At 45.7% G+C, this 18,702-nt stretch overlaps 1 protein-coding gene across 10 annotated transcripts in view; it reads left to right on the forward strand.

Moving 5' to 3' along the window:
* LOC137384353 (phosphatase and actin regulator 1-like) overlaps window positions 1–18,702 on the forward strand; it is an 859,907-nt gene that overhangs the window by 543,095 nt on the left and 298,110 nt on the right. For 9 of the 10 annotated variants that reach the window (XM_068058280.1, XM_068058345.1, XM_068058335.1 and 6 more), the window contains one exon: window positions 15,707–15,856. The exons of the other annotated variant lie outside the window; for it this stretch is intronic. In XM_068058280.1, coding sequence (XP_067914381.1) covers window positions 15,707–15,856 — 150 coding nt within the window. The remainder of the gene's footprint in view (window positions 1–15,706; window positions 15,857–18,702) is intronic. 10 annotated transcript variants of the gene reach the window in all.

An 18,702-nucleotide genomic window follows, 5' to 3' on the forward strand; every position in this document is an offset into this window, starting at 1 on the left:
TTGCTTTCTCTACTTCTCCTCAGTACTTCAGGCATTGCAACTGTTTGGTCCCTGCATTTTGCATGCTCCCTCTCCCCACCCCTCCCCGCACTCCCCACCCCTCCCCCTCTTCGCCCACCCCTCCCTCTGCCCCCCCCACCATCATTGAATATCTGAAGTGCAGTTGCAAAGTCGGGGAAATAACATGCAAAACAAAACTTCAACAATTCTGGGTTTAATTATTGAAAAGTTTTATTAAGTTCATTAAGTATCCGAGGAACTGCTGTGCATGGATACATGAGTGTTGTGTCCAGCATTCCCGTTAGACAGACAGGCCGAGTCTCTGCTATGCACAGCTAAAGAGATTGTTCCTGGAGAGCCTTGTGGTGAATAAACGCTTGGCTCTCTATTCCACTACTGTATTGTCCATGTGAAGAAGGCAAAGTCACAAGAGTCTGAGCTCAGTCTATTCTTGGTGAATGTTCCCCAAGCGCATCCCAATGTGCATTCCCAATTCATCCATAAATGCAATGTTCCTTTCCACATCGTGATGAGCTCCGCAGCATGATCTAGTTGCCTTTGTTGCTTGAATGCTGACCTTAAGTCTCAAGGATTGTTTTCTCGACGGCATGTTTTACATGAAAAGAAATAAAGCAAATCAGAGTCAGAGCTTGCCTCCCTCCATCCACTGAAATTACTGTTGCACACACCTTTTTAAGTTCTGCAGTGAAGGCACCAATTGATAACATCGCCAATGAAGCACTTATTACCTACCTCAGATGCAGGAATCAGCACATCTTTGCGTCCTCTCCCGCACTGCCTCCTTTGCTTGAATGCCGTCCTTAGGTGTCAAGGATTGTTTTCTCAAGGGCACGTTTTACATGAAAGGAAATAAGGAAAGAACATCAGTGTCAGAGCTTCCCTCCCTCCAATGAAATTACTGTTGAGCATGCTTTGTGTTCTGTGGTAAAGGCATGTACTGATAACACCGCCAATGAATCACTTAGTACCCACCTCAGCTGTAGGAGTCAGGATGATGTAACTGCCCCTATCTCATGATGGTTCAATGCTGCTCTCAGGGAAAACATGAATGATGTGAGGGTGCTGGAAAAGAAGCACATTTCTTTTGGGCTATGAACATAAAGCTGGCCATTGAGCCCAGCAGTTCCCTGCCAGTGGTTATGTTACTCGTGCGTCTTTCCATCCATTCCCATTTAATCCTGCCTACTACTATCACCAGTTGTGTTCACAGCAAGAGCATTCACATTTCTGCTACCACTGGACACGGCATGCTTGTTTCTTTTAGTGCTCAGTCTCTTCTTACTGAATGTTCCCCAAGTGCTTGACCCCTTTGGACGCCCTCTCTGCTTGACAGGCAGCAACTGGCAATTGCGGAGTCTCACAAGGCTCTGCATGGTTGTTTCAACGTCGGATGGGGAAACAGGTGGCTGTGTGTCCATGAGCACTGCTCTGATGGGTGTAGGAGCAGGTAACTGTGTGTCCATGTGCACTGCCCTGATGGGTGTAGGAGCAGGTGACTGTGTAACTGAGCAGCAAGGAGAGGGTACCGCAGGTAGGGGAAGTGGAGATTTGAACAGGCAGGCATATGTATGGTCCATCAGATCATTCGGCCAGGGGGTGAGACGCTCAGGATCCAGGGTTTGTGACACGTGACTGATGTCCAGCGCGCGGCCACCTCCATCCAAAGGTGCTTCCGGGCAATTGTTGGGCATAGTAAATGGCTCCATCTCATCAGCCAGTCCTTGCTGCCAGCGGAGAGTCTGTTGCCGCAGCCAGTCCAGTCTCCTCATGAATGCTGCCGTTCCACTCTGCAGAACGGCCTGTTGTAGCTGGTACAATTGATCTGAAAGCAAGCGGTATTTTTCATTGTGGCTGAGGGGCCTTGGCTGTTCCTCTGTAATCACAATGGCAGCAGCCGTGCCTGTCGTCGTTGGTGTCTGAGATGCACGCCAGCGACAATTGGGGGCGAGCCTGTCCAAAGGCAGACCCAGATGCCTCTGCACAACAACAGCATGTTTGCAGGGCAACAAAGTCTGAATGGAGAAGATGCAGCTGCAGGGAGCCTGGCCATCATGTATCTGCAGTGTGTACTGTTTGGCGCCAGAAATCACAGTCACTGTGCCTTCATCCTGCTACATGCGGTGGCCCAGCCAATGGAAATGTTTTCAGAGCAACTCACAACAGGGACTGGAGAACATGCGGTGGCCCAGACAATGGAAATGTTTTCAGAGCAACTTACAACAGGGACTGGAGAACATGCGGTGGCCCAGACAATGGAAATGTTTTCAGAGCAACTTACAAAGGCAGAGCAGCTTACCTTGGAACAATCTCCAGTGACAAATAAAAATGAAGCAAGTCTCCAAAACGAATAAATAATTCAGATAAAATGCGAGAAAATGCCCGACGAAACCTCCCCTCCTTCCACTTTCAAAAAGTCGCGCCGAAGCTTTGACACATGCGCAGAGACCAAACTGGCGCGTCGGCGAGGAAGACGAAATAACGCGATGACGTCATCTGCGCAGGCGCACAACGGTCCTGGCAGGTCGGACCACAGCGCATGCGCAGAGATGAGGAGACTGTGTGCGCATGCGCGTATCGTGTCATCTGCGCATGCACAAAGCGGTCCTGGTAAGTCGGACCGCAGCGCATGCGCAGGGGGCATGAGACCGTCTGCGTATGTGCGCACCGCGGCGCATCCTGATGACGTGTCCGATGAAGTAGCGTTGTCATGAATTACTTTGTAGTATAAATGGGTAGTTGTTGGTCAGCACAGACTCAGTGGCCCAAAGGGCCTGTTTCAGTGCTGTATCTCCAAATAAATTTTAAAAAATAAACTAATTTTTTTATTCCTCGTTATTACAAGTCCCTTGGTTCCCGAGTATTTCTGGGAGATTTTCTGTGTCTTCCTCCATGAAGACAGACACAAAAGTAATTGTTTAGTCTCTCTGCCATTTCTCATTCTCCACCACAAACTCTCCTGTCTCCGCCTGCAATGGACCCACATTCGTCCTTGCTAATCATTTCCTTTTCACATACCTAAAGAAGCTTTTACAGTCTGCCTTTATATGTCTAGCTAGCTTATATTCATTTTCCCTTTCTTTATCAGTTTCTTGGTCCTCCTTTGTTGGACTCAAAATTGCTCTCAATCCTCAAGCTTACCACTTTTTCTGGCAAACTTATAAGCCACTTCCTTTGACCTAATGCAATCCTTAACTTCTTTTGTTAGCCACGGTTGATTCATCTTTCCTGTTGGGTTTTTGTGTCTTAGAGGAATGTAGATTTGTTGCAAACTACGTAGCACTTCTTTAAATACTAGACATTGTCTGTCTACCATCAAATCTTTTAATGTATTTTCCCAATCCACCATAGCCAACTTGCCCCTCATACCCTCCATAGTTTCCTTTGTTCAGATTTAAGACCCTAGTTTCAGAATAAACGATATCTCTTTCAAACTTAATGTAGAATTCTGGCATATTGTGATCACTATTTCCTAATGGCTCCTTTACAGCAAGGTTGTTAATTAGCCCTTTCTCACTGCATGATACTCAATCTAAAATAACCCAATCCCTAGTTGGTTCTTCAACGTATGATTAATGGGAAAATACTGAGAAGTATAGAGGAAGTGAGGGACCTTGGAGTGAATGTCCACAGATCCCTGAAGATAGCAGGACAGGTTGATAAGGTGGTTAAGAAGGCATATGGAATCCTTTCCTTTATTAGCCGAGGTATAGAATATAAGAGCAGGGAGGTTATGCTGGAACTGTATAACTCTTTGATTAGGCCACAACTTGAGTGCTGTGTGCAGTTCTGGTCACTTCACTACAAAAAGGATGTAATTGCACTAGAGAGGGTACAGAGGATATTTATGAGGATGTTGCTGGGACTGGACAAATGCCACTCTGAGGAAAGATTGGATAGGCTGGGGTTGTTCTCCTTGGAACAGAGAAGGCTGAGGGGATGTACAAAATTTTGAGGGGCTTGGATAGAATGGGGGTGAAGGGCCAATTCATCTTAGCAGAGTGGTCAGTGACTAGGGGACATAGATTTAAAGTAGAAGTAAGGTAGAAAAATTATAGGGGAGATGAGGAAAAATCTTTTCACCCAGAGGGTGGTGGGGGTCTGAAACTCACTGCCTGAAAGGGTCATTAAGGCAGAAACCCTCAACTCATTCAAAAGGAGACTGGGTATGCACTTCAAGTGCTATAATCTGCAGGGCTATGGACCAAATGCTGAAAGGTGGGATTAGAATGGATGGATCATCTTTCAGCTGGCACAGACACGATGGGCCAAGTGGTCTCTTTCTGTGCCTTAAACTTCCTATGATCCTATGATTCTATTCTAAACCCATCTTGTACACACTCCAGGAATTCATCCTCTACAGCATTAGTACTAATTAGGTTTGCCCAATCTATATGTAAATTGAAGTCACCCAGTATGACTGTATTGCCCATGCTACATGCAGCTTTAATTTACTGATTTATACTGTGCCCAACATTATCACGACAGTTTGGCGGCCAATAAACAACTCCAAATATTTGCTGCCCCTTGCTGTTCCTTAGCTCTGCCCAAACTGACTCTACATCTTGCTCCTTCAATCTAAGATCCTTTCTCACTAATGTACTGATCTCGTCCCTTTTTAACAGCGCTACCCCACCTCCTTTTCCCCTCCGCCCATCCCTCCTAAATGATGAATATCCCTGAATATTCAGTTCCCTGTCCTGGTCATCCTGTAAACACGTTTCTGTAATGGCAATTAAGTCATACCCATTTACCTCTATTTGTGCCTTCAAATCATCTACCTTGTTGCGAATGCTGCGTGCATTCAGATAGAGTGCCCTTAACTTTGTCTTATCGTTATTCCTCATTCCGATCCTATTTGATGTTTGCCTTCGTTTTGTCTGCCTTCCAATTTTGCTTACTACTTCTCTACTTCCTGTTCCCAGTTTTGCTTCCCTCCAAACTAAACTCCCTCTCAGGTTCCCAACCCCCTGCCAACTTAGTTTAAACCCTCCCCAGCACTAACAAATCTCCCTGTGAGGATGTTAGTCTTATTCCTGTTAAAGTTCAACCCGTCCATCTTATATAGATCCCACCTATCCCAGAACAGATCCCAATGCCTCAGAAATCTGATGCCCTCCCTCCTGCACCAATTCTGCAGCCACGTGTTAAATTGCTTACTTCTCCTATTCCTATGCTCACTGGCACTGGGAGTAGTCCTGAGATTACTGATTTTGAGGTCCTGCTAGAGGCCTGCTCAGGTTGGGAAAAAAAACCCGACCTGAACCCGACCGAACCACAGCGCACCCGAGCCCGACTCGGCCCGAGACCCTCCGATTTTGCCCCGAGCCCGCCGCAACCCGAACCCGCCCCGACTTGACCTGACCCGAGCCCCTCTGATTTTGCCACGAGCCCGACCAGACCATCCCTTCCTGACATCGAACGTGCAAGAAGCTGCGGCGCATGCGTGATGACATCATAGTGACGTCGCTCGTTCACTGCATAGACTCAGTTTCGTCCCAGACTCCCAGCTCAGGTAAGTTTTTTCATTTCAATACTTACTAGCAGAGCATTCACCATGTGTGTCCGGCCTGACCCGACCCACCGCGATCTGGACTCGACCCGACCCGATCTGACCCCGAAAGCCGTACCTGGAAGATGGGCCCGACCCGACCCGAACCCGACACAAGTCGTCGGGTCCCGTCAGGTTCGGGTCGGGTAGCAGGCCTCTAGGTCCTACTTTTTAATTTCTTTCCTAACACCTTAAACTCCGCTTTCAGGACCTCATCCTTCTTCTTACCTATATCGTTGGTACCAATGTGGATCACGACCTCTGGCTGTTCACTCTCCCCTAGAAGAATGTCCTGCAGCCACTTCGTGACATCCTTGACCCTGGCACCAGGGAGGCAACATACCATCCTGGTATCACGTCTGCAGCCGCAGAGACGCCTGTCTGTTACTCTAGCTAACAAATCCCCTATTGCTATTGCTCTTCCTCTCTTCTTCCTCCCCTCCTGTGCAGCTGAGCCACCCATGGTGCCACGGACTTGGCTCTTGCTGTGCTCCTCTGAGGAACCCTTGCCCTCACCAGTATCCAAAATGGAAAATCGGATAGCAAGTGTGATCAGCTCAGGGGATTCCTGCACTACCTGCCTGGTTCTCTTAGGCTGCTTGGCGGTCACCCATTCCCTCTCTGCCTGCACATTCTTAACCTCTGGTGTGACCACCTCCCTAAACATGCTTTCCACGTAGTCCTCTGCCTCGTGGATGCACAACAATAACTCCAGCCGTTGCTCGAGTTCTGAAACCTGGAACTCAAGCTTCTGCAGCTGGTTACACTTCCAGCAGATGTGTTTGTCAAGGACATGTGGTGCGTCCACGACTTCCCACACACCACAGGAGGCACATTCCACTTGGCCGAGCTGCCCTGCCATACCTTAGCTTGACAAACCAATTATTGTTTGTATAATAAGCGTACTAATTAGAATAACTTAGCAGTTACTCACCAATCAGCTTCTTCCCCTGTACCATGGAGGCAGAAAAGAAAAGAAAGAGACAAAAGAGCACCTGCTTCCCCTTGTCACTGAAGTCCCTCACACACCAACTCACAGCCTCACACTCCGTCCAAACAGCACTTTCCAATCATTAATTACTAATAAATTACACCAGCTAAAACCTTAGTAGTACTAACCTTAAGGTAGTATTTGAGGGTTAAAAAAACAGAACTTTTTTCTCTGATTTTTCAGCTATTTACAGGTACTATCTAACAGCTGTTACTCACCAACCAATCAGCTTACAGATTTCCCATGATGCCACTGTTAGCTTTTTTTCCACATTTCAAACCCAGCGCGCCCCAACCTCCAGCCACAGACAGAAACAGAACCTGCCTCTCCAGTCTCCAGGTAAGTAAGGGCCCTGAGCCGCGCTCTTGATTTATAGCTCCCGCTTGAGTTTGGATTCCTCCCAGGTCCGCCGGCTGCCTCTCTGGTCTCCCAGGTATCTTTCCAATACACTTGATTGGAGAACCATTGTAGGCAGTCAGCCTAGCCGCGGTGGGTCACAGCGTAGATTCCCATTTCTTTAAATACATGCCCTTCAGCATACAGAGGGGCAGGATATTTGCGCTTTCCCCAGTATCATTTTCCACTCTGAGCTTATGCTTGCCACTCTTCTTCAGGCATGTAATCCCAATCATAGCAAATGCCTCAGATTGCATAATAGCATTGACACGTTGATCCAAATTAACAATGTGAAATGCTTGCTCGTTGTTCACACAAGTGCACTCTTCATCCATGTCCTTCTGACAGTCTGTCTCTCTGCTGACCTGATGCACTTGCTTGGGCTTTTGTTTTGTGTTGGCATCCCTTTTATTGCGTTTGACATTCTTTATTGCAGACGTTCTTTCTGCATGTGATCTGCCACCATTCCTGCGTGCAGTATCTCAGCTCATAGCTTACTCAGGTCCTGATCCTCAGTCGACAATCCTGGTGTGTTGATCCATTGCAAGCCCTTGTTATCCAGTGAGATCTTGATTTTTACAGCTTGCTTCTCTAGTTTGCTCACTTCTTGTTTCAGGAAACATAATTCCATCTGTTGGCGAAACAGTTTGAACTCAGACACTATGTCTGATGCCTTCCAATCCATAATTGGGTACTTGAATGCTATTTTCCTCGTGCTTCTTTACAAATATTGGCTTTCTCACAGCTTTTCATTTTATCAGACATAGCTTTTTACACAGGCTCATTTTTCTTTTTACGCAGCTTCTCACTCTCTGTGCAGAGTGCTGCAAATTGCAGTACCAGCAGCTTCCACAACTAGCCTTTTCCTCTGTGCTGTTAAGCTCTTCCTGCTCTTTTAGCTTAGACCTACCCGCGAAACTGTCAGCTGGGAAAAACTGATGCAGTAATGGCTGCACTGCTTTCTCCAATCATTTCTGGCCAACTGCCAGATCAGTTGAAAACTCCGATCACGTGGCAATTTGCCTTCTTTACTCACAGAGTTTCAACACCCTCTGGGGTCTTGTCTGCAGTTCCAGCTCTCTGCATGGTTCTGGGGTCTTCTGCCAACTGCTCTCCTGAGGAATCTTCAGCCACTCCAGGTAAGCAATCGCTGTCACTTTGTTCTCTTTTGGTGTGTTTCAGAAGTTTCAAGATGCTGTCACTCTCTTTTACTTGGGGTGTTTTTAAAATTTCTCCAGCACTGGCACTTGGTGTTCCTCAGAAAAATCCCAAACTCTGCCACCATATTATATTTGTTCCTTTAGTGCGTGAATTATTATAAGATTCACAGGAATACAAATAATATATGAAGAATACATGGGTGTTTATTGCGACTTAAACAGGAACATATATACACATAACTAATATATGAGCACACCTACACACACCTTACTCTGTCGGTCTACACCTACAGCTCTCTGGTCATGTGTAATGCAATGTCATTTTCTTCGGTGCATCTCCGTTTACAGGACTGGACTTTGCGCAGGCAGTGGGTCTCCCAGCAAGGGGCCGAAAAGTCGGGCGGAACCCCGTCTCTGCACTTTTTCAGACCACCGGGGTGGTCCTCCGGTCTTAGAGTCATAGAGTCGTACAGCATAGAAACAGGCCCTTCGGCCTAATGCGTCCATGCCGAACATAATGCCTATCTATACTAATCCCACCTACCTGCATTAATTCCATATCCCTCTATGCCTTTCTCATTCAAGTACCTGTCCAGATGCCTCTTAAATGTTGCTACTGTTCCTGCCTCCACCATCTCCTCTGGCAGCTCATCCCAGATACCCACTATTGGGATGAAAGTTTAAGGAGGCATAGCCCACCTTCAAGAGCTGCCAGCCAATCACAGGGCTGGCAGCTCAGCAGTATCGGCAGCGCCACTGGGAGCAGTAGCCACTGCCGGTACTGCAGAGGCCTCAGACCCAGGCTCAGCGCTGGAACCACGGAGAAAAGGTGGGTGAGGCGGGGTCGCTGGGACCAGAGTGGAAGGCCCCGGTGAGGGGGGATGGGGGGGTTGGGGTTGAGTGTTTTGTCCAGGTGGAGAGGGGTCCCGGGGGGATGAGTTGTTCCCGGTGGGGGTCCTCCATGGGCCACAAATTGCCCACCAAGGAGGGATTCCTGGCGGGTTCCATGGCGGGCGATTCTGCCCTGATTCTCTGGCACTCCCCGCCCCCCCCCCACCATAAAACCCGCCATCGGGATGAGAACAAAATCTGTCCACAATCTCTTAAAGTGATCCCACAACAGTTAGGACATGGGCAGCAGAGGTTTGGATGACCTCTGTTTATGTAGTGTAGAATGTGGGAGGCCAAGAGTGCATTAGAATATTCAAGCCTGGAGGTAACAAAAGCATGGATGAGGTTTTCAGCTGCAGAAGACCTGAGGCAAGGGCAGAGTTGGGCAATGTTATAAAGGTGGAAATAGGCATTCTCAGTGACAGTGTGGCTATGTGGTTGAAAGCTCATCTCAGGGTCAAATATGATACCAAAGTGTCAATGGCTGCAGGCAAGTCGAGAGGACAAGGAGGGATAGTTTGCCTTTGTCACATTCACATAGGATGTAATTTCTGACTTTGATAAGAACAGTTTCAATACTGTGGCAGGGGCAGATACCTGATTGGAGGGATTCAAACATGGAGTTCCGGGAAAGATGGGCATGAATTTGGGCGACAACAACATATTCAAGGACTTTGGAGAGGAAAGGGAGTTTGGAGATGGAGTGGTAGTTTGCAAGGTCGGAGGGGGTCAAGGATTATTTGAGGACGGGGATTTGAAGGAGAAAGGGACAGAACCTGAGCAGAGAGAACTGTTAACAATGTCAACTAACAAGGGAGCAGAAAGTGAAGTTAGGTATTCAGTAGTTTATTAGAGATAGAGTTGAAAGAGCAGGAGGTAAGTCTCATGGATAAGATGAGCTTGGACAGGGTATGAGGGGAGATAGGAGAGAAACTAGAGAAGGATGCCAATACAGGGCTAAGGCAGAGGGGAGCCTTAGAGGAAGTTTGGCATGGTGGGCTTAGGGTAAGGGAGGAAAGTGCTAGAGGCAGCTGATCAGACGGTCTCAATCTTAATGGCAAAGAAATCCATGAGCTTCTCGCACTTGTTGTTGGAGGTGAAGGTGAAAGAGACAGGGAAGAGGAGTTGAAAACGATGGCTTGCAGTAGTGAAAAGAAGACAGGGGTTACCTTTGCATTCCAGGAAGATCCTGGAATAATAAGCAATGTTTGCAGGCGAGAGCTGAACCCAATGGAGCCTTATGTCGTTCAGCCGGATCTGATAGTCAATGGCTAAATCAGTTGTCTTCCATATCCGTTCAGATCTGCATCCCTTGGACTTAAAGAAGTGGAGGTGAAGGTGGTACAGGGGGAATAGCCAGGGTGTGAGAGAATAATTGCTTTAGTGGGGACGAGGGTGTGGTTGATCAGATCGATAACTACAGAAATGTCATGGTGAATAGAGAGCCAAAGGCTAGACAGTTGGGATTTTGAGAGTGCAGTTGTAAGTGAATTGGGGGAGAGTTTTTTTCCAGGTGCGGATATAGAATCAAGTAGTGCTTGGAGAGGGAAGCGGGATCTGGATGGAGAGCAATACAAGGTAGTGTCAGAAATGGCCTTATCTGTAATTGACACTATGGGAGTAGTGAGGCCAGGTAAGTTGGTCAAGAGAGTGGCTGTGAATATAGGCGGAGAGGTTTATATGGAGGGGGGAGTTTCAGGGGGTATAGTGGGACAGTGAATTCAGAGGAGAGAGAGCATGATGAATTGAGATGGAGGTTGAAATCACCTAGGATGAGAAGTTACTTGATGCAGAGGCTGAAGGAAGAAAGCAGTGAAGATAGTTTGTTGAGAGAATTGGCATAGTACATGGGTGGGCAGTAGAGAACGAGAATTTCAAATGAGAAGCAAGATGGGTAGAGCAAGGTTAGAGGCTCATAGGAGGAGAAAGTGCCAGACAAGTAGGGGGCCAGACCAAGGTGTGATTTGGCGCCAAGAGCCGCACCACCACCGCGACGGTCTTGGCGAGGCAAGTGGTGAAAATTATAGCCAGATGGGGAGGCTTCACTTAGGAGGAAGGTGTCATCATCTCTCTGCCAAACTTCTCGTTCTACTTATCTATCCTCCTTGACCTATTCATCCATTCGCTGTGTCATGTAGCTGCCTTTTATTTCCTTGATTTTCTCATTATTCCTCCTTTTATCTGACCAGTATTACCTCTGTTAGTTTCCCATCTCCTTTTCTCCACCTAAGCTGGTTTCTTTTCCTATGTGTGCTTTCGTTGTCAGTGTGGAGGGGTTCCATTTCTCCTTTCCTTTGTTCTGCTCTTTTTAAGTCCTGTTCATCTGTAATATCTTTCAGTTCTCAAGAGATGTTTACACCCAAAACCTCAACTTCTATTGTTTTAACGCATACTTTATCCCTATTTGCCCTAATTGAATTGAGTATGATCATCGGCCACTCAAAATTCTACTTCATTGGTTCAACAAAAATTGGAAGGCTATTTTTGGATTTCCTGGAGGGCAGTGTGTTCACTTTGCAAAATTCTGTAGTAATTACACAGTCTGAAAGAAAAAGTCAGGATGAGATGGCCAGTTCAGTGATAATGCATTTTAATTTGCTCTGTGCCATATTTGGAGTACAGCCTAGCGTGTTTTCATCTGATTCCTGTTTGAATTTAGTTAACACTGTTGTTAATGGCCCATAATTCCTTGCTAAAACAACAGTTAGGCTAATGGTGCTTGCTGTTGGTTGTGTACAAATGATACAGCAACTTTATCATGCGAGGGCAGATGTGTGGTTAAGTGCAGAAATCCAAAAGTTGCTGCCCGAGATACATTGCTTCGCCATTAACTTTGCAAAACCATCTGTTTCCCTCACCATTGAAATGCATTGAATGGTGTGAAGTTGCTGTATTCGCCCAGTAGATAGAAATGAAACTCCTCACAGAATGTTAAGTCTTGTCCATTTCAGTCTAGCTACACTTTTAACGGCATGCTAAGTGTTAATTACTGCCAGGCAACCAATGGCACTGAAAATGAACTATGATAGGTGTGGAGTCACATTCCTGTAGTTTTTAATTGTTGTTGGAAATTTTAAAATTGTAAAATTATAATAATTAAAAAAAATACTTTTCCTTTCTGTCTTTAATCTTTCAATCTAATATTTCCCTTTCTTTATTTATTTTTCTGTACCTGATTTGGCATACACTTTGGCAAATCGTCCATAGCACCCTGGACTCGGTTGGCTCACATTGGATTACTGAGTCTGCCATGTGCCATGCGTGGGTTCCTATCTCCCATCACAAGTCATGTCATCTCGGAAACAATTTGATCACAAATTATTTCTCACAGTTACCCTTCCAAGGAGGATACTAACCAGTTGATCATTAAACAATTGACAAACACAGATTTGAACCCTCACCAGATAGACAGCAGGGACTGGGAATTCCTCCCAAGCGGTCCAACTAGCCATAAAGTATATCCTGCATGAAAATATTACATTTTAGAATTAATGGAAGCCCATACTATTGGGATAAACCTAATGAAAAATTAATTTTATAAAAAAATATCCTCTTACTAAACAACTGATATCTTGTGGTATCAGCAAAAGGGAAACTTAAAAGTTAATTCAGCACACAAATTACAGGCAGGGGGGAAATTTTCCAATTGCACATTTTCAGCATGGGGTCTTGTCTACCAGGGGTGTATATCAGCAATTTTCCAACATATGCGTTCAGTAAGCAAGGATCAAATAGCTAGAGCACACAATCACACAACTCAGATACGCATTCACTTTTTAGGTTCTTGGAGGATGTAAATCTGAAGTCATTAACACATTTTCTGAACGTATTATTAAAAAATAAATGGAGGATTTTTTATTTAGACTGTCCTATCATTCACCTTTTAATCTTCCTGTCAGGTGAGAAAGTTCTCTTTATTTGCAGCAGTTTTGATTGATTGTGCATGAAGTTTATAGAGACACATAACAAAAAGGCTATAACGGTCAGCCAGGCTGACTGCAGTAACATATGGAGGATCAGATAGCAGTTGCAGTGTGATGTATTAATCACTCTCACAGCTCTGAGCATCACTGACAGAGATGAGGGTGCTGCACAAACCTGAATCCATAGTGAGGCTTCAAATAATTTACTGCCTGGCCGAAGATGAAGACATTTTAATTAAAATGCTATGTTTTTTCCTCCCTTCTAATTTTGATCATATTTTGAAAGAGGGGAATTCTTTACAAAATGTCTACCTTAAGGCTGCCTCTTACCAGCTTCCTTGACACATGAAGCATTGCAACAAAAAGAGACAGTATAGCTAGACAATTAGAGATAGTATTAAGTGTATGCCTTATAGGATTAAAGAAAGAACTTGGGATATTCCAAAGAAATCTTGATGTATATTAAATTGCAGTCACTGTGGTTTTATCAGCACACAACCAATTTGTGGACAGCAATGTTCCATAAATAGCAAGTGAGATGAATCAGCAAATAATGTGTTTTTGACGGAGTTTGTTGAGGAGGAATGTTTTCGGGGCTTCCTGCTATTCTTTGTTTAGTATCATGAGATCCTTTACATCCACCTAAACAGGACGATGAGACCTATTTAAATAGGAGAATTTAACCTTCTCCCCTTGACCTTTAATGGCATTACCATCGTAGAATCACCCAAAATCAGCATCCTGGACCAAACACTGAACTGGACCAACAATATATATACTGTGGCTACAAGAGCAGATCAGACGCCGGGAATTTTACAGTGAGTAATTCACCTCCTGACTCCCCAGAGCCTGTCCACCATCTACAAGGCACAGGTCAGGAGTGTGATGGAATACTATCCTTTTGTTTGGATGAGTACAGATCCAACAACACTGAAGAAGCTTGATGCCATCCAGGACAAAGCAGCCCGCATGATCGGCAACCCAACCACCACCTTAAACATTCGCTCTCTCCATTACCGGCGCACAGTGGCAGTGTGTACCATCTACAAGATGCACTGCAGCAACTCCTTCGACAGCACCTTTCAAACCTGTGACCTCTACCACCTAGAAGGACAAGAGCAGCAGGCGCATGGGAACACCACCACCTGCAGGTTCCTCTCCAACTCACACACCATCCTGACTTGGAAATATATTGCCGTTCCTTTATTGTCACTGGGTCAAAATCCTGGAACTCCAACCTGAACAGCATTGTGGGTGTACCTACACCACATGGACTGCAACAGTTCAATAAGGTGGTTCACCACAACCTTCTCAAGGGCAATTAAGGATGGGCAATAAATGATTGCCTTACAGGTGACATCCTGTGAACAAATAAAAAAAACTCATCTGACCTGAAAGATAGCATTGGTTGTCAGCATATTTAGTGTGCCCAAGTGCCGGAGTGGGACTGGAACTCATAACCTTCCAACTCAGTGACAAGAGTTTTACCATTGGTGCCAAATGTATGGCCATTGATTTGAATCTAAGAACTACAAAATCCCTTCCTTAAAAAGACTAAATTAAATCTTACTTGGCCTACTCCTGATGGGCCATTTGACATTATTGGAAAACCCTGAGACATTTGTTTATGCCACTGTTATCCCACATCAACAGACAGAAATATTCATTTTTTTTCAATTTGCAACACTGACTACTTGCAGATTGTTGACGTAGCTACAGATTGCACAGCTGAAATGGAAGGATTGACCCTCAAAGACACAAATCTATTTGTTCTGTACTAAAATCTGGATGATGTGAAAGAAGATTGTCTGCAAATCAAAACCGAGGAAAACAAATCATTCAAAATAAGAATGGGAATCTCAAATCACAAGGTGAAAGATATGAGTGGTAAATGTTGGGGTCTGAAAAACTAGCTTCTTCAGACAGTGTATTCACCATCGGTGAAAGTTAACAGGATTGTTCTTACATGAGATCAGCTGTGATTGGTGCAATACCCCATCAGTTAAAACTGAAGCATGAAAATGGTCACATTCATCATAACCAGGATGGAGGAGAGGACTTTTTGTCTGATACTCATGCTGTTATGCAATAACTTTTGCATGTTAGCACCCTCATTTGACAGGAGAGCTGCAATGTTGGTCTCCCTGGCCGTCTCAGAGTAAACCAAGCTTAAACATTGCATAAGTAAAAAAGATAAATACCTAACCACAATAACCGCTGCTCCTTGTCCTCAGATCTCTGACATCTGGCTATGGCCCTAACCTCCAATCTCACTCCTGTCTCATTCTCCAAGTCCGTGATCTTCCTCCCTTCACTTGGCCTCAACTTCCAGCTAAGTTCCCTTGGCCCTTGAAACTTCTCCTCTGGTCCCGATGTCTTCTCTCAAGCTCCGATCCTTCCTCATGGCTCCCGATGTCTCCCTAACTCCTACTTGCACCCTCCATGGCCCAACCAATACCTCTTGACCCCCACAATGAGACCCGACCACCTACTTGTGCAGCCTCATACCGCAGCGCTGTCTTCTTTATGACATGCTTTGAGGTCCAAAATCCAAGACTCCTCAGACCTCATCATTTGTGCGCAGGGTACTAATGCTTGGCGGTGGGCACCTAAATGTGGGCAGTCCAGAATTTAACACCCAATCTATTTCCGTTGGTATCATTATCTCTTTGTACAATTAATTTCCTTTTAATACAGTTTGTGTGCATTAGTGCTGTTGGATCATTTCACCATGACTGTCTCTGCTCAGTCCACTGACTGATCGGTCTGGTTTCAGATGGAGATGTGCCAGTACATAATGAAGAGGAGCTAATAGAGAACGGTCAGATTCAGACATCACATCTGGAGGAAGTGGAGCCTGAGCCAGTGTCAGGTGAAGCCGTAGCAGACAATGCAGCCCCATGTACAGAGTCAACGGACAAGCCAGGTGGGATTTGTCTCGCAACGGAATGTATTATCACACCAGATTGTCTGTCAGTTGCAAGAATCTCATAGTACATCTCGATTTAGTGCAATATATTCTCGACATTGCAAATTGTGGTAGCTTCATAAACAGGAAGCTGTCACAAAGGTGTACCCTGTTTACTCTGAACTCAGTCAGAAGTATTGATACAATTCAAATATGTTATCCTTTTATTGTTGATGCAGACGAGGCTGGTGTCTCTTAGGCACTGCTCTCTCAGCAGAACAGTGTTTAATTATGTTGTTCAGCAGGGTGCAGAGAACCAGCAGGGATTTGGCCCATTTCTCCAACACAAGCTCAGTTTGAAGTATTTTCATTTACTGCCAATTTCATATTAGCTGGATCAAAATGGGAATTTATCTTGAAAACCAAAGGGTTTGTCAACAGTTATATGAAACTTTTTAGTTCTGATCAGCTCCTAATTCTGTATTTTTCTGACTGATCAGCTTATGAGACAGCTTTCAAGCTATACAGAGGCCGGGATTTTACAAAGCTTCCGACATCGGGCTCTGTGGCGGGGGTTGGTGGGGGGGGAGCCGGAATATCGTTCCGGCAGTGGCCCACCATGGAGCCCGATGCTGGAAGGACCGGGCCCGATCTTGCCGGCGGCGAGGCTCTGTGGCGGCCGCCCCAGCCACTGGGCGACGGAACACGGATTAAAATATTCAAATTAGCAGAATGCGTACATTTAAATAAAAATGACTCCAATCTTACCATCAGGCTGCAATCTTCTGAGCAGCAGTCGGCACTCACGCACCCGTCTGATGAAAGCAGGCACCGCAGTGGTGTGCAAGGGGGCAACTTAAGATTTTTAGTGTGGGAGGGGAGGATGGGGTCAGATTTACATCATTAGTGTTGGGGATGGTGGGAAGGGGCGACCTGTGCACTTTGTTCAGTTTGTTGGGTGGTGGAGGTGGGGGGGAGGTCAAGTGTGGAAGGTAAGTGCTTTGGGCGGGGTGGGTGGGGGGTGTGGGTGGTGGGGGGGAAGAGGGCAAATAATGAATTTTATTGTTATTGGAGGGTGGGAAGGGGCGGCAGATTTTTAAACAGCACAGTTGGGGGGTTTATAACTGTAAAAATTTAAATTAGCTGGCAGGCCTTTAAAAATGGTGCCATCACCTGCGCACAGGCAGCTAACGCCATTGCCAGCGTTGGAGAACCCGCTCCCTCCAGGTGATTGGGGGGGCAGCTCAACTGGCATATTATTGTGGGCCGCCACAAGGAAGATCACGGCAGCATGGCAGCATGCCATTTCCACCCCCCACCCCCCCCCACCACCACTCCCGGTGCGGGTGCATAAAATTGAGCTCAGAGGGTGACTGCCTGAACCTTCCTAATGGCTACTAGGCACCCTAAAGATAGCGAACCAGCAGGGTCTGCACATGATGAAACACTTGGCACCAAAGAGTAGCAGTAGGTACTAGTGGTAGGAAACAGCTCACCAGAGGGCAAAATCCTCCTCCAGATACATAGAATTTTACAGCCTAGAATCAGATCATTCAACCCAACAGGTCTATGCCAGTGTTTATTCTCCACACAAGCCTCCTCCCACTCATCTCACCCTATCAGCATATTCTTCTGTTTCTTTCTCCCTCATTAACTTAGCTAGCTTCCCCTTTAATGCATCAATGTTATACACCTAAATCACTTCATGTGGTAGCAAGCTCCACATTTTCAGTACTATCTGAGTAAAGACGTTTTTATGAATTCCTCATTGGATTTATTAGTGACTGTTTTGTACTTATGGACCCTAATTTTGGAAAGCTGTGCTAATGAAAGCACAGATGAGAACTTCAGGGGCCCAGTTATGACAGTAAAACTGCTGGCCTCGCACAAGCAGTTATACGAAGTATTGCAAAGGAGTAATTGAGTACTGCCAAGGAGTTTCAGCACAACGGCTGAAAGTGTAGACGAGTCCGCTTCCAGGCTGAATGGATCCTCCCATTGTACAGTAAGGTTCAAACACACAGGCCTAGAAATACAGTGATGTTGCACCCGTTTTACAAGCATAAAATGAACACCAAGCATCCAATATGTGGGTTCTCAGCCAGAAGGGCCCTTCCCGACATATTGGTATAGGCATCAAAAGAGGCATCTAGTGCCCGTACCTGAAGCAGAGGTTCATCCCTATGCATATGCAAATAGGATGCCTAATGCCTTTTTGTTGCCTCCTTTACCAAATTGGTTTGCTCTGTATGCAGCTGAAAATCAGGTCTGTATGCACCGTTAAAGGTACTGCTGCAGGCTGCCGCCAAAAGCTTTTAAAAAATATTTATGTGATTGTGAAGTCGTGAGGTGCAAGAGCACTCCTCCTGGCTCCACACTAAAACCACAAACTGCAGCCAGCTATCACTAGCCTCCTCGCCCCCTCCTGATCGCCACCTTGAGCTACCTCCTGGTTGCCATCCTGCTTCCAAAATTTGTCTGAAGGCTCATGCTGATAGTGTGGTGACCCTAAATTCAACTGGGCTTTGCTGGTGAATTGCCTGGGGATGCACTTGCCAATCTCATGTGAATGAGGTCCAAAGGCATCAGGTGTGGGTATTGAACCCTGCTCCCAGTTCTTGCTGACAGTCCAGAGAAACATTTTGTGAGGCATGTTGTACATACAAAACCAAGAAATAAAAAGTATGGCTCAAGAACATTTTGTCTTTCAAAAATCATGTTCTTTTTAATGGAGCCATCTTCCCATCTGTACAGCTCTCTTTTAATTAAAAAATCAAAAACAGAATGTGCTGGAAATACTCAGCATGTCAAGCATCATCTATGGAGTGAAAAACCGGGCTGTCATTTCAGGTTAATGATCTTTC

The sequence above is a fragment of the Heterodontus francisci genome, chromosome 2, assembly GCF_036365525.1.
Source record: "Heterodontus francisci isolate sHetFra1 chromosome 2, sHetFra1.hap1, whole genome shotgun sequence".
NCBI classification, from domain to species: domain Eukaryota; kingdom Metazoa; phylum Chordata; class Chondrichthyes; order Heterodontiformes; family Heterodontidae; genus Heterodontus; species Heterodontus francisci.